The 24,604-nt window shown below is 45.0% G+C and overlaps 1 protein-coding gene across 2 annotated transcripts in view; it reads left to right on the top strand.

Moving 5' to 3' along the window:
* Window positions 1–24,604, top strand: part of LOC126095006 (cytochrome P450 4C1-like) — a 196,132-nt gene that overhangs the window by 68,329 nt on the left and 103,199 nt on the right. For both annotated transcript variants that reach the window (XM_049909665.1, XM_049909664.1), the window contains exon 4: window positions 928–1,152. In XM_049909665.1, coding sequence (XP_049765622.1) covers window positions 928–1,152 — 225 coding nt within the window. The remainder of the gene's footprint in view (window positions 1–927; window positions 1,153–24,604) is intronic.

Consider the following 24,604-nt stretch of genomic DNA (forward strand, 5'->3'; position numbering starts at 1 on the left):
TTGATGTTTCTCGAGAGGACGCTGACCAGCGGTCGGTATGTCCAGATGGTTTTTACCACTGTTCGTTTGTTGATTTTGCACATACTGCCCATGAACTTGAATGTGCTCTACAAGATGTGCAGAAACTTCACTGGAGAGCAATATCGTTGGACTTGTCTCCAATGAAGCATGTGTGGGATATGATAGGACGAGAAGTGACTTGTGCCGCTGGTCAGATATCAACTGCTACAGAGCCGGTGCGACCGAGCGGTTCTAGGTGCTTCAGTCTGGAACAGCGCGACTGCTACGGTCGCAGGTTTGGATCCTGCCTCGGGCATGGATGTGTGTGGTGTCCTTAGGTTGGTTAGGTTTAAATAGTTCTAAGTTACAGGGGACTGATGACCTCAGATGTTGAATCCCATAGTGCTCAGAGGAATTTGAATCATTTGAACCCAACTGCTACAGAGGTGTGTGAGCTGGTCAAGCAGGCGTGATGTAATGTGTCCCCAGACAGTACTAGCCATCTCTACTGTCGAGTGGGTGCCAAAGTCAGTGCCTGCATTGGGCCCATGGCTGTTACAGCAAATACTAATATGATGTTTCGGCATAGGTCGATATGTGGTATGTCAGAACTGCTTATGCTGTTTATCTGTAAATGTAAATGTAAATGTAATGCACTGTTGCAACAATAAATCTTGAGGGAATTGGAAACTTCTAGAAGACTATACTAATTTTTTTTTTCTGGAAGAGTATATTAGAAACTATAAGGGACCCAAGATAGAACCCTGTGGTACACAATTCCTGATTCCTATCAGCTCAGAGTGCATGCTGCGGGATAGAAAAATAAGCGAGACACTATGAATTCTAGCATGCAAATCGGATAAATGGTTATTTCTGCCAGATGTAATTGGAAAGTAAGCATGCATAAAGTGGGCTGCTGGTTTACAGATTCTGGAGGGATTTCTGGAGGCTTTCCACGATGGTGGTCTCTTCGTGAGCGAGCGCCTAGCCCGGACTAGAGGCGCAGCTACCGAGGTTCACCCTTCAGTGTTCTTGGCAGCCTACCGTAACTTCTGCAGCACCGTCATCGGCAGGAACCCCGACCTTCTCGTACCAAACGCCTTGGCAGAGGAGATGTCTGCCGCAGTGAACGATGCTGTGACAGCTGTGCAGGTAAGATCGATTGAAACAGTGAGTTTACTGACTATGAAAGTACACACGTGCAGTGGCTGTTCAGAAGAAACTAAATTAATCATGGTTACTGAGTGGCGAATTGATGCAAGTTCAGAGTGGCCATACTGTGGCTTCACTACATTAACTAGAAAACACAAGTTCACAGACACCTATTGACACAGTTCTGATAGCAATGAACACAGGTCCACAGACCCTTATTGACACAGTTTTGATAGCAATGGTGCGTAGGCACAGTTCACAGGAGACATGACCCTCTTCACTCCCCGACGGTGCACGCCGGCTGTGTGACAGCGAGTATGGTGCACAACGACACTGCTCTGACAGTAACTTCCGGACGTGGGCAGCGTCCGACCTCAGACTGAACTGCCCTGCTGGCCTCAGGCGACGCTGTTTCAGTGCAGAGGCGCCGTGGTGGACCCTCGGAACGAAGGGAGGCGCGGCTTCTTTCTATCATCTCGTTGGCACCTCGTGATATTGCTTTGCTGTGCTGTATCTCTGTGGTGGTCGATACTTCTTGCGCCACTCTCGATAATCAATGACACCATATTTGTACCGCTAAACCTCGATGGCATGTAGAGCGTGTCTTGAGGAACAAAATGATGATACCAATTTGTGTCCGGAAATGTCATCCAGAGACGTTACAGTGCATCAAAGTTATAGACGTTGGCACTTGTATATGTGTGTGTGTGTATGGTAATTCCGTGATGAAGTTACAAACTTTCTGGATTGACGGAAAATGGTAAATGTATCAATCCGAGGTAAGGGACTGTGGTCCGGAAACAAACGAGTCGAAAGTTACAAGCATTTGCCAGTGGAGTAAACGTGCTCGTACTTTTGTTGCTAAGACTGTAGGTCAGGCAAGTTTCAGAGGTGATAGTATGAACCAAAACAAGAACAAAATGTCTAGTATAAATGGGCTCTAAAATGTATACGTGAAGAGCTTGAGCACTTATTGAATAGAGGAGATGTTTCACAGTAGCGAAGATGAATAAATGACCTTAGCTCTTCAGGTATGCATTGGACAGACCATGTTTACTGGAAATTTCTTTCCTGTTTTGGTCCATACCTCTGAAAGTGCCTCCCCTACACTCTTACCAACTACAGTACTAGTACATGTATTCCGCTGTCAGAGGCGCCATATCGATTTTCGCTTTTAACTTTCGACTCGTTCTCTACCGGACCAAGGTGCCTTGCTTCGTTTACCCATCATGCCTAAAAGTTTGTAACAACTTCACGGAAACACCATGTACGTTGATGCATACACAGGCGCTGGCGTCTATATCTCCGAAGCACTGTAGCGTCGTTGGATGATGTTTCAGGACACTGGTTCCTATCCCCATTTTGTTCCTCAGGACGCGTTCTACATCTCCTCGAAGTTTAAGGTTGTAATTTTGAAACCCCCTGTATATCGAGTCTCTCTTCTAAAAGCGGTCAGGAGTACTTCCTTTGGTGTTCGGAGGATATTTGCAGTTTCATTTTTGCTTTGTGTCAGCCGAAACAAGTATTGCTCATGACTTCTTTCATGCGGCACCCACTGTCAAACGGTAATGTTAGGTTTGTTTCCCTTTACAAAGCCGGCCGGAGTGGCCGTGCGGTTCTAGGCGCTACAGTCTGCAGCCGAGCGACCACTACGGTCGCAGGTTCGAATCCTGCCTCGGGCATGGATGTGTGTGATGTCCTTAGGTTGTTGTTGTTGTTGTGGTCTTTAGTCCTGAGACTGGTTTGCTGCAGCTCTCCATGCTACTCTATCCTGTGCAAGCTTCTTCATCGCCCAGCACCTACTGCAACCTACATCCATCTGAATCTGCTTAGTGTATTCATCTCTTGGTCTCCCCCTACGATTTTTACCCTCCACGCTGCCCTCCAATACTAAATTGGTGATCCCTTGATGCCTCAGAACATGTCTTACCAACCGATCCCTTCTTCTGGTCAAGTTGTGCCACAAACTTCTCTTCTCGCCAATCCTATTCAATACTTCCTCATTAGTTATGTGATCTACACATCTAATCTTCAGCATTCTTCTGTAGCACCACATTTCGAAAGCTTCTGTTCTCTTCTTGTCCAAACTATTTACCGTCCATGTTTCACTTCCATACAAATACTTTCAGAAATGACTTCCTGACACTTAAATCTATACTCGATGTTAACAAATTTCTCTTCTTCAGAAACGCTTTCCTTGCCATTGCCAGTCTACATTTTATATCCTCTCTACTTCGACCATCATCAGTTATTTTGCTCCCCAAATAGCAAAACTCCTTTACTACTTTAAGTGTCTCATTTCCTAATCTAATACCCTCAGCATCACCCGACTTAATTCGACTACATTCCATTATCCTCGTTTTGCTTTTGTTAGTTAGGTTTAATTCTAAGTTCTAGGCGACTGATGACCTCAGAAGTTAAGTCGCATAGTGCTCAGAGCCATTTGAACCAACCCTTTACAAACAATACGATTTTGAAAGCGGAATTTTACGTGCCTATACTACAGGGTGATATTTTCCACTGTGTTCAATTCTAGGGATTTATCGCTCAGAGGATACGGAACAAAAAATCTCTAATGAACTTATGTCTGGAAATGCATGTTTTCCATGCTAGAGACCATTTATTCATACATACATTGTTACAGAGACTGTGGTCTACTTCACGTTGGACCATTCAGCTATATTTACAGTATGGATGGTTTCCTCCTAGAGGGTGGTACTGTTTCTCTTACGTCATGCCCTAGCGCCTTCTCCTGCCATAGTAATTGGTAATATTGTGTCCGATTCGCTACTCTTACTGACTCACCTTGTAGTGGATGTGGTAACAGGTTTTTTACACATGGTTCCATATTCGAATCGAGAGTTAACGACATGGTATTCACTTACGGAAAGGAAAATGACAACGGGCGGCGGTCTGCAAGGTTGTATGGGGAAACCTATCCGCGCCGAGAACAACCACAGCATTCAGTGCTTGTTAACAGTGTTTCGCCATTTGTCTGAGACAGGATCGTTTCAGGAAGCAGGAAATCATGAAGGACACAGCCGAAATGGTCGGACACCAGACTTGGAGGAAAATGTGATTAACGCTGTGGAAGGCGACCTCCGAGTCAATGCCAGGCAGTTGGCCCGCAAGTACAGGGTAAGCCAGGCGACCGTGTGGAACATTCTCCATGACAGCTGTTACTACAGCGCGTGCAGGGCTTATTAGCGACAGACTGTCCACATCTGGAGCAGTTTTCTCACTGGCTTCTTCACCAGGCAGCCACGATTCCGCGATTTGTGTCATCAGTCCTATTTGCAGATGAGGCCACGTTTACGCGGAGTGGTATCTTCAACTTTCGTAAGAGCCATCTGTGGGATAGCAAGCAGAACTTCCATGGTATGGTGACAGCGAATCATCAGCATCGGTGCAGCCAGACTGTGAGGGGCCGGGATAACCAGCTACTGTATTTTGCGACCAGCTTCCTTCTACGTTCCCTAACAGGCTGGAACTATCGGCGTTTTCTTTGCGGGCGACTTTGCCTCCCTTGCTGAAAGAAGTGCCATTGATACACTCCTGGAAACTGAAATAAGAACACCGTGAATTCATTGTCCCAGGAAGGGGAAACTTTATTGACACATTCCTGGGGTCAGATACATCACATGATCACACTGACAGAACCACAGGCACATAGACACAGGCAACAGAGCATGCACAATGTCGGCACTAGTACAGTGTATATCCACCTTTCGCAGCAATGCAGGCTGCTATTCTCCCGTGGAGACGATCGTACAGATGCTGGATGTAGTCCTGTGGAACGGCTTGCCATGCCATTTCCACCTGGCGCCTCAGTTGGACCAGCGTTCGTGCTGGACGTGCAGACCGCGTGAGACGACGCTTCATCCAGTCCCAAACATGCTCAATGGGGGACAGATCCGGAGATCTTGCTGGCCAGGGTAGTTGACTTACACCTTCTAGAGCACGTTGGATGGCACGGGATACATGCGGACGTGCATTGTCCTGTTGGAACAGCAAGTTCCCTTGCCGGTCTAGGAATGGTAGAACGATGGGTTCGATGACGGTTTGGATGTGCCGTGCACTATTCAGTGTCCCCTCGACGATCACCAGTGGTGTACGGCCAGTGTAGGAGATCGCTCCCCACACCATGATGCCGGGTGTTGGCCCTGTGTGCCTCGGTCGTATGCAGTCCTGATTGTGGCGCTCACCTGCACGGCGCCAAACACGCATACGACCATCATTGGCACCAAGGCAGAAGCGACTCTCATCGCTGAAGACGACACGTCTCCATTCGTCCCTCCATTCACGCCTGTCGCGACACCACTGGAGGCGGGCTGCACGATGTTGGGGCGTGAGCGGAAGACGGCCTAACGGTGTGCGGGACCGTAGCCCAGCTTCATGGAGACGGTTGCGAATGGTCCTCGCCGATACCCCAGGAGCAACAGTGTCCCTAATTTGCTGGGAAGTGGCGGTGCGGTCCCCTACGGCACTGCGTAGGATCCTACGGTCTTGGCGTGCATCCGTGCGTCGCTGCGGTCCGGTCCCAGGTCGGCGGGCACGTGCACCATCCGCCGACCACTGGCGACAACATCGATGTACTGTGGAGACCTCACGCCCCACGTGTTGAGCAATTCGGTGGTACGTCCACCCGGCCTCCCGCATGCCCACTATACGCCCTCGCTCAAAGTCCGTCAACTGCACATACGGTTCACGTCCACGCTGTCGCGGCATGCTACCAGTGTTAAAGACTGCGATGGAGCTCCGTATGCCACGGCAAACTGGCTGACACTGACGGCGGCGGTGCACAAATGGTGCGCAGCTAGCGCCATTCGACGGCCAACACCGCGGTTCCTGGTGTGTCCGCTGTGCCGTGCGTGTGATCATTGCTTGTACAGCCCTCTCGCAGTGTCCGGAGCAAGTATGGTGCGTCTGACACACCGGTGTCAATGTGTTCTTTTTTCCATTTCCAGGAGTGTAGTTCAAAGGGTCATGTGGCTGCTCCAGTTCACTTCCCCTGTGGTGTCACCGCCAGACACCACACTTGCTAGGTGGTAGCCTTTAAATCGGCCGCGGTCCGCTAGTATACGACGGACCCGCGTGTCGCCACTGTCAGTGATTGCAGACCGAGCGCCGCCACACGGCAGGTCTAGAGACACTTCCTAGCACTCGCCCCAGTTGTACAGCCGACTTTGCTAGCGATGCTACACTGACAAATACGCTCTCATTTGCCGAGACGATAGTTAGCATAGCCTTCAGCTACGTCATTTGCTACGACCTAGCAAGGCGCCATTACCAGTTTATATGGAGATTGTAAAACATGTACAGTTAAGAGCGATGTACACCAATTATGGATTAAAGTTAAGTATTCCAGCAACTACGTTCTTTTCTTGCTAGACTCAACTACTTTACATTGTTCCAGACCTCACGCCAGTCTGCGTGAGCTTAACGCGTGCTATTCGGCTACAAGTCATAGTGGATTGGCTGTCGGGTCAGTCCACTACATCCCCGTTATCCAAAGAGAACTGATATTCATCAGTTTCGAAGTGCTTAGAATAAAAAGGTTCACAAGGGTGTAGAAGTGCTACACTTGCCATGACTTAGGACTCCCAGTTAAGTGCTGTGGGCGAGACGCAGCAGTCTGCTACAAATACGCCAAAACGAGACACATTCATACCGATTGTACTGACAAGGCGCTTGCTTGCATGCTGTATAAGTACAGAAACCGCACTTGCAACAAAACAGGAGATTCGGAATGCCCCACATACAAACAGTTACTTGAAAAACTGATCGCTAAGACAGACTACAAGTATCAAAACTGTGCTTACTAAGAGTACGTCATGTGAAGAGGATTTTCATTCCATAAATCTCGACAGCACATACGAAGACAGTCACTACCAGAAACTCAACTCTCTACCCACCAGTGCGAGGTCTTGACGCCGCGCTATGTCAAGGCGGCAACAAATAGGCTTCCTGCCGAAGATGTTCTGTGATACTGAAATCCCCCTGTCATTGGTTGCCAGCGACACGGTACAGCGTCATTACTTACCGACAATGGAGCACATCGACCTAATGTGCATGCAAGTTGTCATGGACTATGGGTTAGCTAACTACCTAAACCGTGAAATGTACCAATCGGCTATCCTTATTGTTAAGAATAGAAAAATTAGAAATAGAATTAGTTAGTAACGATTGTCGAAAGGGTAGACATCACAAACAAGAACAACACGAAATTAATGACGACATGTGCACAAACAACTACACAGCTCACGATACTAGTACAGACACCCAAGGATACGCACAAACCACAGTCTTTGGAGAAAGCACCGTGAAAGAACACAAACATGACACACTGGATCGCAACAGGTTGTTGTGACGGGGAGGAAAATAAGTGCGGTTGAAGAGTTCAGACGAATGTGCATATACAAATGTTCGTTAAAAAATGTTAGTGCGAATTTTGGCTCTCACATAAGTCTCAGGGGACGATTTCCACACTTGGTGCATTAGTACACTGTTCCACTCCCGCGCATTAGTTATAGATTTCGAATTGATATTCACTCAGACATGAGTACAGTTTATGCTAGGGAACAAAAATTAGGCGATTATTATAGCAAAATCATTTTTCACGACACAGTTCAAGTAAGTTTTTATCAGAACTATTTATTGGCGTCGTCCTTTTCTTTCACACAATGAAATTAGCACTGGTGAGACGATTTACAGTTTTACTTTAATAATAATTTGACTCCGAGCCGCCAATAGCAGTATAATGTAGGGTGCTATAATCGAAAGTTAATCAACTCGAACAGAACCACAAGTCCTACTGTCGTCTTTGTTCTAACAGTTTTGGCGGGAAATCACAGATCGCCACATATTCACTTACGCCGATGTATACCTCGTAATTCGTACACACACAAATAATCGTAGCACTTCCAATTCACCAAATATATGCTTGCACACTTGCGCTATTAAACAATACTCTTTCACGAAATAAATCGGGGCCAAAAATTCTTACTCAAACGACCACATGGGCCACCCGCAAGTGGGGCTCGCTCGCCACCCACCCGTCAAATGACTGACCAAAGACTGACCAATGACTGACTCCTGGCCAAGATGGCCACTCGCTTACATAGGCTCGGATGTCTACACCCCAGATTATGCAAGTACCAATCTCACCAGTTAAGGTTACAAATTTTGACACATACATCCCTCAACAGAAATAATTACACCATCGGAATTGCACTAAAAAGTACATCTTATGTTTATGTTACATTAATTTCTAGGATTATTGCCGCGCGGGATTAGCCGAGCGGTCTGAGGCGCTGCAGTCAAGGACTGTGCGGCTGGTCCCGGCGGAGGTTCGAGTCCTCCCTCGGGCATAGGTGTGTGTGTTTGTCCTTAGGATAATTTAGGTTAAGTAGGGTAAGCTTAGGGATTTCACACACATTTGAACGTTTTCTAGGATTATTCTATCGCCCGTAAATCAAGTTTTAGTTTTGGCAAAATTTCGCCACTTAGCGCAAATTTGTTTGTTTACATCTGTGCTGCAAAGTTTTAACATAGAACTGCACATAGCACTGTTTTTAGACATAATCTATAGCGATCTACACATTGCGCAGCTCAAACTCTCCATATCTATAATAATTAATTAATTATTGGCGATAAATGTTAATAATAATTTGCAAACAATCAAAACTATAGCAAGTTAAGTCTATAGAATAACTTAACTAGTTTAAAATACGTGTGATGCCACCCAAAATATTATATACTGCCGTTCTTTACGTCGTGAATTTTCTATTGAATTTTATAAACAATTTCCCATCAAACTTTGTTTATTGTTTTTTACGATCTTAATTATTTATGAATTTTAACATATGACTATGGCACTCGATCCGCTATGACGAGACGTTTTTAATGATCCCTCGCTCATCTCTGTAAGTTGCATGGTTTTCGCGTAATGCACGAAAAACCCAACAATGACCCAAGCTGCGGGCCACATGGCCGCCCGGCGGCAGAGACCATCCCACCGACCGTTGCAAATCTTGCATACTAGACCTATTCATCTACTAAGGGGGGTTTGTACCATCACAGTATATAACACCAGAAGTGCAAAACCTACATCAAACCCGTGACATTCATCTGAGCGGGTTCACAAATGCAAATAGCACAGCACACAATACCACAATGCATGACGATGAACAGCACGGAAGGAAAAAAAGTAAAAACTTGAAGATTCCAAAACAACAGAAACAGGCGGAGAACCCAACACAACTTCAGCCACATAAACTCGAATGTAATCAAGAGCATATGACAAAAAACACTCGCAGCCCGAGCAGACAGCGAGAGAATGATCAGCCCCAGACAAATAACACAGACCTTGGGGAACAGTCGACATTAAAGCTGGAAGAAAGTATATGCCTTTTGAGGCTAGAAAACATACGCCATCCTAACAGCACTGCGACTTGTGACTGGAATTGGTAGTTCGAAATGTGGCATAATCTGCTATCCGACGACCGAGCAGACGGAAAGTCGTTTGCTGAAATCAGTCACTATACCGACAGACATCAGAGAAATGACTGCACTACTACACAGAGCCTGCACTAGAAGGGGCGAAAAATTCAATCTAGAAAATGTGTATAAAGACCTTGTGAGGGCCAACAGATTTCGATTACAGTGGAGAGGGATCTAAATGTCTCTATATACCTGACATCCGTGAAACTCTTACAACTGAATGCAAACAACCAGACACTAGTTGATATGGAGCTACTTAAACTAATGCATGAAGCGCACGCCGACGTTGTATGCTTGCAGGAACCTGACAACAGCAACGGCAGACTAGTAGGTTTTGACAGCAAACAAACCATTCTAACAGGTGCACCCAATGCGAAGGCTGTGATCGTCGTTACAAATCGAAACTTTACAGTTACACAGATAGCTCACCTACGTACCGAACACCTCACAACAGTGGAAACAGTGCACGAAGCCAAGAAGTGGGTTACTGCATTTTTATACTCGCAGTACCCGCACGATATTGAACCATATCTCAGTTACATCAAAGACGTTGTCGAATATACCAACAACAGAAACATGCTAAAACCTGTAGATATAAATGCTAGGGCGACGATACGGCACTTTGACACAATGGACGACTGGTAGCACCGACTGCATGAGGTGCTAAACGAACACAACCTCTACATCGTTAACAGTCTAAATCAGCGACACACCTACATAGCGCCAATGGGAGCCAGGAGCAGGATTGGCATAACAACTGCAAATGCAAATGCACTGCCACTTGACCTCTCATCTGTTACATTGCCAGATGCTAAGTTTTTTTGTTTGCAGATGATACAAACATTGCAATAAGTAGCAAGTCAAGTACAGATTTAGAAACAACTACTACTCAAATTTTCACTGACAGTAATAGATGGTTTAAAGCTAATTCACTGTCTTTAAACTTTGTGAAGACCCACTATATGCAGTTCAGAACCTGTAAGAGATTTCCTGTAAGAGATTTCCTTCCAGCAGATCGAAGAGGTCCAAGCTCCGTAAGAGTCCCATAGTCCTCGACAGAGCTTAGGGGACGATGCGGCAGACCTACACCGCTGTACCAGGCAAGGTCCTAGTGCAGGTGGTTTGCCATTGCCTTCCTCCGAATGAATTATGATGAAGACGACACAACAACACCCAGTCATCTTGAGGCAGGTGAAAATCCCTGACCCAGGAGGGAATCGAACCCGGGACCCCGTGCTCGGTAAGCGAGAACTCTACCGCGAGACCACGAGCTGCGGACTCTGGGACTGCAAGCCGATAATAAATTGAGTTGGGAAGGACGTACCACAGAATTGCTTAAGCGACTAAATAAGTCTGTATTTGCAGTGAGAATGATGTCAATTGTAGGAGATATAAATATAAAAAAAGTTGCATACTTTGGTTACTTTCATTCTGTTAAGTCATATGGGATCATATTCTGGAGCAACTCATCAACCCGAGCAAAAGCCTTTAGGGTGCAAAAGCATATGATAAGAATCATTTGTGGTGTAAATTCAAGAACATCATACAGAAACTTATTCAAGGAGATTTGTATTATAACCACTGCTTCTCAGTATATGTATTCCTTAATGAAATTTGTTGCAAGTAATACATCTCTATTCCTACCAATAGCTCAATACATAGTATCAATACTAGGAATAAGAACAATCTACATAAACACCTAAAATCACTTACCTTGGTCCAAAAACTGGTCCAATATTCAGGAACACACATTTTCAATAAATTGGCAGCAACCATTAAAAACTTGGTTTGAGATAAAGCACGGTTTAAACGGAGTTTGAAAGACTTTTTGATAGGGAACTCCTTCTACTCTATAGATGAATATCTTAACAGAGACTGTTAAGCCACTAAGTAAAACTGTCTGTTAGATTTCAGTTTTGACAGCACTTGGACACAACAGTCAAGATTATCTATTTTGTGTATGACAAATTTATTAACACTGCATAACAATGTTTCATTCTGACAGCGTGTTAATTCTGTAAGTATTAGCTGTTCCAGTTTACCGCATTGTATTCACCCATTTCGAATTCCGCCCCGATAGTTGAATGGTCAGCGTGACGGACTGTCGTTCTATAGGGCCCGGGTTCGATTGCCGTCGGGGATTTTCTTCGCTCAGGGACTGGGTGTTGCGTTGTCTTCATCATCATTTCATCCCCATCCAGGGCGCAGGTCGCCCAATGTGGCGTCGAATGTAATAAGACCTGCACCAAGGCGGCCGGACCTGCCCCGGAAGGGGCCTCCCGGCCAATGACGCCAAACGCTCATTTCATTTAGCTATTTCGACAACCTTCTGACAAATGATCAGGGTTGTAAGTATTATATTAATATGTTTTATGTTTTGATGTTATACTATCTGACATGTTCCACTCCCACGAGAATCATCTCTTTTGTGTGTCTGTTGAACGAACACTGAATTTAATGTAATCATGAACAAAGACACACAGATACTCATACCCACACAGGACAGACATCAGTGATTGTTATTTCATAAGGCTGACTGGGCAAAACTAAGACAGATGAATGAGGCCTTCCACCTACATGCAGTTGCTGCTAAAAAAACTCCTCCCCGATGACGAGCAACAGTCGGATGAACAGATTCAAGCTGTACAGTGAACCTTAATGAACTCTTGCTATGAATATGGTACCGTCATTATTCCCTTTGCATGTGAGGAGGTCGCGCTAGCGATTGCCAAACTAAAGAACAAAACAGACCCTGGGCTAGATTGTATTCACTCGGAGACTCTGAAAATTGTCGTTCCACAGATTGTTCCATACCTGAAGCATCTCCTCAACGAAGCGCTATGGCTGGGACGGGTACCTGACATCTGGAAAACAGCAAATGCCGTCATAATTAAAAAATCAGAGGACAAGGACCCCTCAGATCCAAAAAAGCGCGTAGATTTATACGCTTAATTGACACCTTGGCCAAGGTCCAGGAACGATTTCTGCGTTCCTTGGCCTTAGTCCGCACCAGTCCGATTTCAAGACGGGAAAAATCTATAGATGACGCATTAAATAAAGTTCTAACGGCTGTTCATAACACAGAAAACAAATACGTAGTTGGTATGGTTATAGACATTTCAGGCACCTTTGATAATCTCTGGTGGCCCGCAATGTTTGCAACATTCAGAGAGATGCCGGTACATAAGGCCCTCTGCGACAGCCTCTCGGACTACTGTAGAAAGAGGATTCTTGAATGGCGCGCGGGAAGTCAGAAAGTGATTAAAAGAATCACCAAAGGTTGCCCACAGGGTTCAATCTGTGGGCCCATCTTTTGGGATATCGCCTTTGAACCCCTCCTACATTAACTGGATTGAAACAGCCGTGTCAACGGGGCGATAGCATACGTAGACGACATCCTGGTGGAATCTCTGCGCATTGGTGCGCAACTTGGTCAGCACAGCTACTTGCAAGCATCAGCCAGTGGTGCAAACATAATAAACTTTAGATGGCTCTACACAAAACAGTTTATATACTGCTCAAAGGAAAGCTACAAAGTAATCCAACCATAAAACTACACGACATTGGCATACGCAGAAAACGATAAACACGATATCTCGGTGTGCTACTCGACGAACGACTGTCCTTTGACGAACACATCAGAACAACGACTGACAGGGCTGCCAAGAGCATGAACAAGCTGGCCAGACTCAACATAACACACTTTAGGGAACCGTCGAGAACTTACCATTGTGTGCTCTTTGAGTCTGAAGTCTGTTTTGCAGCCAGTGCGAGGGCCCACCGAGTACGTCTGGTGACGAATAGGACCCGTGCGTCGAGGGCAGAGAAGAGACCTGGTAAGGCAGTCGGGAGCTTTCAACATTGTGCCAACGGAATCTCTGCGTGTGGTGCTTGAAACCTTGCTCATCGACATAACAATTCGGCTTTGGGCTGCAATGGACTGGCTGAGGAGGGGGAAACGGGATAAGGTAATCGAGTTTACCGGACAGAACATCAAAGAGAAGCGCCAACTCGTTAAATGGCGGATGGATACCTCGCAAAGGGAATGGGAGTTATGAGATAAGGGCCATAGAGTATATCATTTCTTCCTGCACATGAAGGCATGTCTGAGACTGAGCCATGTCAACCCCGGGAGGCGCACTTAAATTGCATAGGCTGCAGACAGACTGCTACTTGTACATGTGGAGAACTTAGATCCCCAGAACACATATTTTTTCACTGTCACCGATACAGAACAACACAACAGACAGCCCCGCAGTACAACAATAACTTGATACGGTCAACAAGAGATACAGATGAGTGGGAAATAATCAATAAAATCGATGATGACGTCTCAAGAACATTACATGACGAATACAGACAGATACGGTCATATGACAGAACACTGCAACAAACAGCAAATACTTTCGCCAACGCGTACTGCAGACAACCTTACACAACATCTAGAATGATTAAACTGTATTAGAATAAACAATGTAATGCCATCAACGCTGTAAACGAGTTATAGCTTAAGTATAAAAAGCAGGCATATCCATCTCGCGGTCATTACACCACTGTTGGGTTGTAACACTTGTAACTGGATACTTAGTATAAAAGCAACGTAATAGGTAGTCGAATTAAGTCCGGTGATGTTGAGGGAATTAGATTAGGAAATGAGACACTTAAAGTAGTAAAGGAGTTTTGCTATTTGGGGAGCAAAGTAACTGATGATGGTCGAAGTAGAGAGGATATAAAATGTAGACTGGCAATGGGAAGGAAAGCGTTTCTGAAGAAGAGATATTTGTTAACATCGAGTATAGATTTAAGTGTCAGGAAGTCATTTCTGAAAGTATTTGTGTGGAGTGTAGCCATGTATGGAAGTGAAACGTGGACGATAAATAGTTTGGACAAGAAGAGAATAGAAGCTTTCGAAATTTGGTGCTACAGAAGAATGCTGAAGATTAGATGGGTAGATCACATGACTAATGAGGAGGTATTGAATAGAATTGGGGAGAAGAGGAGTTTGTGGCACAACTTGACCAGAAGAAGGGATCGGTTGGTAGGACATGTTCTGAGGCATCAAGGGATCACAAATTTAGTATTGGAGGGCAGCGTGGAGGGTAAAAATCGTAGAGGGAGACCAAGAGATGAATACACTAAGCAGATTCAGAAGGATGTAGGTTGCAGTAGGTACTGGGAGATGAAGAAGCCTGCACAGGATAGAGTTGCATGGAGAGCTGCATTAAATCAGTCTCAGGACTGAAGACCACAACAACAACAACACAACAGGTAAAATTCAAGACACATAATATAGGAACTGAAAGTTAATTAATAATCCCAAGAAATAACATACTTTACACGCCAATGTACATAATAGTTATCGTTTTTGTAAACAGAGTTTGGTAATATTAATGTGTAAATTAAACTGTAGCGAACCAGGACTGCAAGGCTCAAAGTAGTTCTGAGGCTGTCAGGCCAGGCTGCCTCAGGTAGGGTAACATTTCTCTCTCACTCTCTCTCTCTCTTTCTCTTTCTGTCTAAGTCTTTCCTGTCATCATAGTTCCTTAGAATTTGAATATTTTTGTGTTCTTTTTCATTTTATAATCTATGTTTAATTTATTATTACTGCCATTCTAATTACCGAAAACAGTAATTGCCGTTTGTAACAGGGAAAGTGTTGTGTTATCCACAGGAAAAGCCGTAAAATGAACGACCTGTTATAAAATGTAAGCCAACAGGTCTGTAAATGATCAATAAATCAAAGCAAATTATATCCCCTTTAACGTCCAGACGCATCTCAATTGTGTCTTCTGCGGTCGATGGATCAGACGAGGGGGTCCAGTTGCATGGCCTGCTCGTTCACCGGATCTCAACCCGTTCGATTTCTGGTTATGGGGCCATCTCAAAAATATCATGTATGCAGAGACCATCCAGATGTGGAGACACTGTAGCAACTTATTAATGCTGCCTTTGACACTGTTCTGATGCAGCCTGGCTTGTGTGAACGTCTGAGACAGAACATGCTACGGCACGTTCACGAATCAGTTGGCGCACATGGAAACCATTTTCAAGACATGCAGTAATTGCGGCTGCATGGTACAGGATGTATTAAGACTGCAGTCTCTGCAACAACATATGAGTGAATTAATGGTATCTAGCATGGATACCACGCATTTCCGGACATGAGATCACTAGAACTTTTTTGTTCCGTATCCTTTCATCGATGAATCCGTAGAGTTTGCACATGGTAGAATAAACCAGCGTGTATAGAGTGGTCCCAACATAGTTCGATGATCTTGGTACGTGCACAGAGAGAACGACAGTTTTATTCGAAGACAATAATACACAGAAGTCACCACTATTTATGGAGGTCCCCGCTACTGACAAAAGGTTGGACATGGCCTGTAACACTGTGAGCGATCACCGTGATCGGCAGTGCATGCTCTACAGGATGCCCTCTGGTGGCCGCGAGGTTGGTAAGGGGCTCCTGTGGTAGGGTGTCCCATTCCTCCATCAGCCTGCGTGAGGTGGCGGATCGTCGTTGGGGCATCTGGACGCACCCCACACGTCGTCGATGGGATTTAATGCACAGGAAAGGGCATGCCATTATATTCGGCGAACATCCTCTAGTTCCAAGACCTGATGGATATGCGCTGTTCGGACATCAGGACCAAATGAACCGCGGAAACACACTCATGTGGATGAAGTACAGTGTCATAATAGCGTTGACTGGTTGCTGAAAGCATAGGGACGGGACCAAAGAGGAGTAGGGGTCGCGCGCTCTTCCCGAATGGAAGCGGATTCTGTCTAGTGATTCCGGACATACCCTCGTACGGCGAGAGGTGCGAACACGTAATGCACACAGGAACAGTGTTGAACATCATTGTTTTGGTGGTAGAGGTGTTATGGTGCCTCTTCAATAGTGCATTCGCACCTGACTTCGTCTTTATGAATGACATCGAACAACCAATGTGCGTCATTTGAGAGGTGCGATCGGCTATGCCGAAATTTTTGTGGATTACCATGCGCAATCACACGATCGCATCGAACAGCGCAGACTGAGAAGCTCTTGGAAAGAGAGGGTATTCGGCAAATGGACTCTCCTCCTGATATACCTCGACTCCAGTTCCGTTGACCACATGTGGGATGCTTTGGGACGACGTACTGCGGCACACCCACATGCACCAGTGACCATCCAGCATCCGTGGGGGGGGGGGGGGGGGGGAGGAATGGAGCGCTTTGGCACAAGAACTCATTACCGTCTTTGTAGTCAGCGTGGGAACACTTTGCACAGCGTGCACTGGCCTGGGGTGATAACACACCCTATGAAGAACCGTGTCCCGCCTTTTTTGGTGTCCAAGATATCGGGGACTTCAGCGTAATTATTATCTTTGTTTAGAAGTCTCATTTTTTATCGTCTAATTTCTTGTTTCTTTCAGTTGCCTTCTCTTCTATACTGTAGCCTTTTTTTTTCCTGGTCGGTGGAAGCCCTTTCTCTTGATCTCGTGCATTTTATGTCAACTGTCTTCACCGGGAGTGCGGCTGTATTAATTCACCTGCCTATCGTCAAGATTGTACAGCGTTGACGAACCATTTTAGTGTTTGTGTAATGCAGCGCTCTAGTTTGTATGTGCTTGCTGACGCGTGACTCAAGTTTAGATTCGCAGCAACAGCTGGTGCAGATATTCGATCGGTTGTATTATAAGAAGCAATACAATTTAATCGGTGATTTATTCCGCTCCTATCTTTCTTTTGGCGGAAATTCTCACTTTGTGTGAATGCAACGCGAGGCATATGCACAGTAATCCTGCATGTTTGTTATTCCATAAATAAAGTTCTGAACGTCAGTCCAGAGCAAATTTTGAATCCACCTTCTTTGTGTTTCTATTCAGGTTTCATGGTGCTTAATAGGAAAAGTAAATATATTCCTTTGTACTACTGCGAGAACAAAAGGCTTTTGACTTGATAATCGTAGTCTTAAGATCACGTAGCTTTCCATACTGGGTAATTTCGTTGTGACAACCTTCCTAATAACTAAACTATATACATCCCTTAATTTGTGCCGGCCGCGGTGGTCATGCGCTTCTAGGCGCTGCAGTCCGGAACCGCGGGACTGCTACGGTCGCAGGTTCGAATCCTACCTCGGGCATGGATGTGTGTGATGTCGTTAGGTTACTTAGGTTTAAGTAGTTCTAAGTTCTAGGGGACTGATGACCTAAGATGTTAAGTCCCACAGTGCTCAGAACCATTTGAACCTTAATTTGTAAAACAGCTGTGCAGTATGAATCACATTACGGAATCGTTATAGTGTCTTGCGCTGGAGGTTCAACATCCGTCTCATTCACAAACGGCATTTGACACTCACGGGGTGTCACACGTATACTTCCTTTAATGTCATTGCGTAAACCAAGTTAATATAAATTCTACTTTGTAGTTGGATGTAACAATTCTAAATCTTTTTTAAAAGAATGATAATGATAACAACCTTACACAGGTAACTGCTCTTAAGTTAAAGTTTGTAACCATTTGTAATGTATAGCTGGCAATTAGTGCTGCTGGAACAGAAGAGCTCCTGGAAGCATACCGCAGTTTTTTTTAAAAAAAAGCATCGAATATTGCAAGGGTTAAATGGTTTTCAGGGGAGACAAGCACATGAACACGAATGTACATAATGCTTTGAAATTTGGCTAAATTACATTTTACGATTTTGCATAGACTCTAAGACTGCGCTATTATTTGGTTTATGAAAAATGTTTCAGATTAGTAATTCACAAAACTCTGTAGAATATTATTCTTATGCGCTTTGTGTAATCACCAGTTTACGAGTGCGGGATGCATCTTAAAGTAAATATTTTATGTTTCTAAATTTTTCGTCATCTTAATTACTGACTAGATTAATTACCGAGACTGCAATAAAATTATGTTCTCAAAATTCAGAATCTTGCAGTCATTAAAGCAAAACAGGCGATTGAAATTTTGGGCGTCCAAGCTTTCAATGTCAATATTTCATAAGCTAATTAACGTCAGATAATTCCAAATACGTGCTCGAAACGTTGGGAGCGTCTGCTTCCGAATGAGTTTTGACAATAACTCCTCTGCTGCTTATTTGTTCACAGTGTTTTTCCCATTATATGATGTCGTAAGTTTAATAGCTGTCACTTTTAATTATTCAGGCTTCAAGTGAAAGCAACTGCACCATTAGACTCATGAACATAAATGTAAGCAACAGACACATGTTTAATACAGATTATGTCTAAATAAAATTTTACATGTTACTGTACTGATTACATATTATGTGTGCAACTGCATTAGACATAGAATGAGAAACGAAAAGCGAAAAAATTTTAGCTGACCTTGGCAGCGGGAAATATGAATGGATTAGATCCCCACTTGCTATGCCTCAAGGGGTTTTCTGAAGTGTTGGCAGAAGAGCCAACACTGTGTTGCTAGAGGAGGCCAAAATGCACGCGTTTAATTACACGCTGACTGGCGTGAGGTCTGGAACAGTTAAGGGAATTAATAGTAGCAAATAAAGTACGTAGTTGATATAATACTTAACTTTAATCCACAATTGGAGTACATCGGTCTGATGGTTCATGCTTCATTAGATACATAGCAAAGGATAAATGGCGGCTTGCTAGGTCGTAGCAATTGACGTAGCTGAAGGCTATGCTAACTATCGTCTCGGCAAATGAGAGCGTATTTGTCAGTGAACCATCTCAGGCTAAGTCGGCTGTACAACTGGGCCGTGTGCTAGGACGTGTCTCTAGACCTGCCGTGTGGCGGCGCTCGGTCTGCCATCACTGACAGTGGCGACACGCGGGTCCGTCGTATACTAGCGGACCGCGGCCGATTTAAAAGCTACCACCTAGCAAGTGTGGTGTCTGACGGTGACACCACGTTTCAGTGGTCGTTCAGATTGTATCTGCGATGAGGCCAAACAACAACAGCATCGTTTACATATCTGAACATACACGAAGGTCCCAAAGCCGCTGACTCCAATGTACTTTCCTCGAAGTCTTCCGTAAACAAATTGGCAACAACAGGAGGCAAGCGGCTATCCATCGTAACTCCACCTGACTGCTCAGAGTACTTGTCATTCAATAGAAAGTAAGTCGAAGTCAACACATACCGAATTGGGTACATTAATACGAGGTGCATTCAAGTTCTAAGGCCTCCGATTTTTTTTCTAATTAACTACTCACCCGAAATCGATGAAACTGGCGTTACTTCTCGACGTAATCGCCCTGCAGACGTACACATTTTTCACAACGCTGACGCCATGATTCCATGGCAGCGGCGAAGGCTTCTTTACGAGTCTGTGTTTACCACTGGAAAATCGCTGAGGCAATAGCAGCACGGCTGGTGAATGTGCGGCCACGGAGAGTGTCTTTCATTGTTGGAAAAAGCCAAAAGTCACTAGGAGCCAGATCAGGTGAGTAGGGAGCATGAGGAATCACTTCAAAGTTGTTATCACGAAGAAACTGTTGCGTAACGTTAGCTCGATGTGCGGGTGCGTTGTCTTGGTGAAACAGCACACGCGCAGCCCTTCCCGGACGTTTTTGTTGCAGTGCAGGAAGGAATTTGTTCTTCAAAACATTTTCTTAGGATGCACCTGTTACCGTAGTGCCCTTTGGAACGCAATGGGTAAGGATTACGCCCTCGCTGTCCCAGAACATGGACACCATCATTATTTCAGCACTGGCGGTTACCCGAAATTTTTTTGGTGGTGGTGAATCTGTGTGCTTCCATTGAGCTGACTAGCGCTTTGTTTCTGAATTGAAAAATGGCATCCACGTCTCATCCATTGTCACAACCGACGAAAAGAAAGTCCCATTCGTGCTGTCGTTGCGCGTCAACATTGCTCGGCAACATGCCACAGGGGCAGCCATGTGGTCGTCCGTCAGTATTCGTGGCACCCACCTGGATGACACTTTTCGCATTTTCAGGTCGTCTTGCAGGATTGTGTGCACAGAACCCACAGAAATGCCAACTCTGGAGGCGATCTGTTCAACAGTCATTCGGCGATCTCCCAAAACAATTCTCTCCACTTTCTCGATCGTGTCGTCAGACCGGCTTGTGCGAGCCCGAGGTTGTTTCGGTTTCTTGTCACACGATGTTCTGCCTTCATTAAACTGTCGCACCCACGAACGCACTTTCGACACATCCATAACTCCATCACCACATGTCTCCTTCAACTGTCGATGAATTTCAATTGGTTTCACACCACGCAAATTCAGAAAACGAATGATTGCACGCTGTTCAAGTAAGGAAAACGTCACCATTTTAAGTGTTTAAAACAGTTCTCATTCTCGCCGCTGACGGTAAAATTCCATCTGCCGTACGGTGCTGCCATCTCTGAGACGTCTTGACAATGAACGTGGCCTCATTTTAAAACAATGCGCATGTTTCTATCTCTTTCCAGTCCGGAGAAAAAAAATCGGAGGCCTTAGAACTTGAATGCACCTTGTACAACAAACGTAACGAATCAGAGGAACACGAGAGAAGAGAGAGACCACATTAAAAGTTACTAGAATATCACTGTCATTTCAGACGCATTGTCTCTAATCTACGTGAGCAATTCGACTATTTCTTAATGTGACTCTCACACCGACCTACTAATGGGCTCAACATGATAGCGAGGTGTTTTGCTACACGCTGTGTCGAAGCACCTACATTACTCGCTATCAGCCTAAGAGGGACCCTTCGTCGTGACCTTTAGAAAGCCTTATGACATAGAGAGAACAGCACTGTAAGAATTATGACGATAGTCTCCTGTGACAAGGAACTTTTCTTCAGGAGCTTGTTAGTTTTTTCTAACAATTTTTGGTGTGTCAGCACCGATCCTGCGATACGCTGAGTCGGACAGCAAACATTGCATCTTTCGGACGTAATGCTGTTTTTCGAAAACAACTGTAGCATTACGCTAGACCTTGGGTAAGATGGCAGTATCCGGATCAAGTCAAAGTGAACGTGAGGCAGCGCTCTCAGCCGCCGTCACATCACACTCGGGCGGACGCGGCCCAGCCAGCACACGACATGGCTCCCTCCTTACCTCCTCTGCAACATTAGAAGGTAGTTTAAAAACAGCCTCTTCAATAAAACTAATAAAAACCATCCAATGGCAAGCGCTTGGGAGTCGTTGCAAAATTTAAGCTCTTCCGTAACACGGATGAAGCTGTGTCGTCAAGAGCCTCCTCCGTGAGATTTATCACAGGGTTCTCCAGATACAGGATTAAATGGCGAGTCACAGAAACGTTCAAACTTCACAAAATGCCGGAAAGTTATAAAATGAAATTCCCAGTCAAACTGCACCGTCCAGCCAATACCAAGAAAAAGCTGAAGTTTTTGAAGTAATCATTAAATGATGCCGAAACAGTGTCATGTAAACAATATCCAACACGAACAAGAGACGGGGGGTGGGGGGCAGGAGAATTAATGTGGTGTACAACTTTAGCAAAGTTTCGAACAGTATTTTGATGACGACACCTCAAAAAATGCGACAACGCGCATTGTACTCTTACTGTACTACTGAGAAGTTTATCCCACCTCCGCAAGCAAGGATACATTTGCTCCCTGTAGAGGTAAATGATGCAGGACCTGGGTGTCTCCCGGCACATAGGATGCTCAAATTAATTACAGGTGTGCAACTGGGTGACATCGTCGGTGTGGTGTCACCGCCAGACACCACACTTGCCAGGTGGTAGCTTTAAATCGGCCGCGGTCCATTAGTACATGTCGGACCCGCGTGTCGCCATTGTCAGTACTTGCAGACCTAGCGCCACCACATGGCAGGTCTAGAGAGGCGGACTAGCACTCGTCCCAGTTGTACGACGACTTTGCTAGCGACTACACTGAAGAAGCCTTTCTCTCATTTGCTGAGAGACAGTTAGAATAGCCTTCAGCTAAGTCCATGACTACGACCTAGCAAGGCGCCATTAGCCTTACAGTGCTTGTAATTAAAGTCTCATTTGTATCGTCAAGAGCGATGTACCACAATGATGGAATAAAGTTAAGTATCCGAGGAACTGCATACTTTTCTCTATAGCATTCACAAAGTATCCTGTTCCAGAACTCACGCCAGCCGGCGTGTGTGTACGCGTGCCTTTCGGCTACTTCCGAGTGGCGTGGCTTTCTTGCTACGCCACAACAGTCGGCACTTTTGCCTTGAAAATGGCAGCGTGTTCACCTCTCGAAATATCGGCGGTTGTCGTCTGTAACGAATTTGAACATTGTTTATGCCCAGAAAAACCCAGGACCCACATTATTTACTTGTGATTTACACAATTTTTACACAAACATAAGAATGTAAAACTATACTTTCACGTAAGAATTTGAACAGTGAATGCGTGTAATGCTATGGGAGAAAAGTCGAGTTAAAGAGAGTCGCATGGTAATGTCGACATAGCAGTAGGAGCGAACGAGTAAGAAGCGAAAATTCAGTGTCGCACGCAACAGTCGGAGTGAATATTCGTGGTCGTTATTTTGAGACTCTAGTTTTGGTGTTGCATATACGGTTCACGCACATACCGCAGACGAGGAAGGTAAACTGTAGACGTATTACAGTGCATATTATAGACCAACATTTCGGAAATTGAATCTGAAAATACGACTTGCAGCCAGCAGAGTCACGTGGCTGCAGGGTGGAAGGTTTCCAGTAGAGATGGGGGATCCGCTCTTGAACTAATTCATAGAGTTGAATCTTTCAAAGGAGTGAACAATCAGTGATTCAGAAAAAAAGAACGGTAGCTCCAAACGTTTCCCACGGCAGAGAGAGAGAGAGAGAGAGAGAGAGAGAGAGAGAGAGAGAGAGAGAGAGACGGAGCATATCAGCAGCGCCTCTGCTGGTCAGAGCACAGTGCACGCCACACAACACAGCCAGCGCCGGCCTCTGCCCTGCTTCTACCTTGGCTGCCTGCATTGTGCAGTGCCCCATTGGATTTTGTGTTTCACATATGCTGTGCCGTCTCTGTGCGTCGTCTGCCGCTTGCAGTGTCTGGCGCAGCTTAACTTCGCATCGCACTCTGTCGGCGATCATTTCAGTCGCACGTCCTGCCCTCTGGGCAGTTGATGCGAGCAACAGGACAGAGAGCCACCTAGCGGATAACATAGGAACTACTTGCAACAACCTGCTCGCAAGGGAACAGACGATTTGTCTCGGAGCGGGTGAGTTCACCGCTCCCCCCACCCTCGGAACTCGCCCGCTCAACGCTCACCCCATCGTCTCGACTCTAGCCAGAGCGTTGAGCAAAGCGACTCAGGTGTCACTCTGGTCTCTGCGGTCTCAGCTCACGCAGTAATACAGCTCGCGGCTCGACCTGCTCGACTCAGCGCCTCTGCATCGGAGTTCGTCCCTACTGGATATTGTTCTTCGTAGTAATACCGCTATGTATATTACATTATTATGTTATGTGTACATCAATTGTTTTTATTTTATTTTTATTTGTTTAAACTGATTAGATTAGGTTGCTGATGACTCCTCTTACTATAGGATTTTTATTATGGACACTCGAATTTACGCTTTAATTACGAGCGAACCGATAAACGTATCGCAAAATGTGATACACCAATATTTTCCTTGTTTCATTCTAAGTAAGGCTATATGCAGAACTTTCGTTTTACAGTCAAATTTATATATTTTTTTCTTATTCTGGTACGGATTTTGCGATTTTAGTCGACTTCGGAAGGAAACGTTCACTTTAAAAATATATGGCTTGCGATGTATTTGTATGAGGTTAATGAAATTTTAATACATTATAGCCAAATACATTGTTAATGTAAATCTCAAGTTACAACATTTTCCGATCACCCAGAAAACCACGATAGTGCAAAATAAATCAATAATCAAAAACTTTGTCATATCGTGGAAATTTCAATAAACAATACAAAATTCTTACTCATTATCTGTGTTACTTCAAAATAGGATCAAATAAGATCAAAATACAGGTATAGTACTGGAATAAATCAAGTT

The sequence above is a fragment of the Schistocerca cancellata genome, chromosome 8, assembly GCF_023864275.1.
Source record: "Schistocerca cancellata isolate TAMUIC-IGC-003103 chromosome 8, iqSchCanc2.1, whole genome shotgun sequence".
Lineage (NCBI taxonomy): Eukaryota > Metazoa > Arthropoda > Insecta > Orthoptera > Acrididae > Schistocerca > Schistocerca cancellata.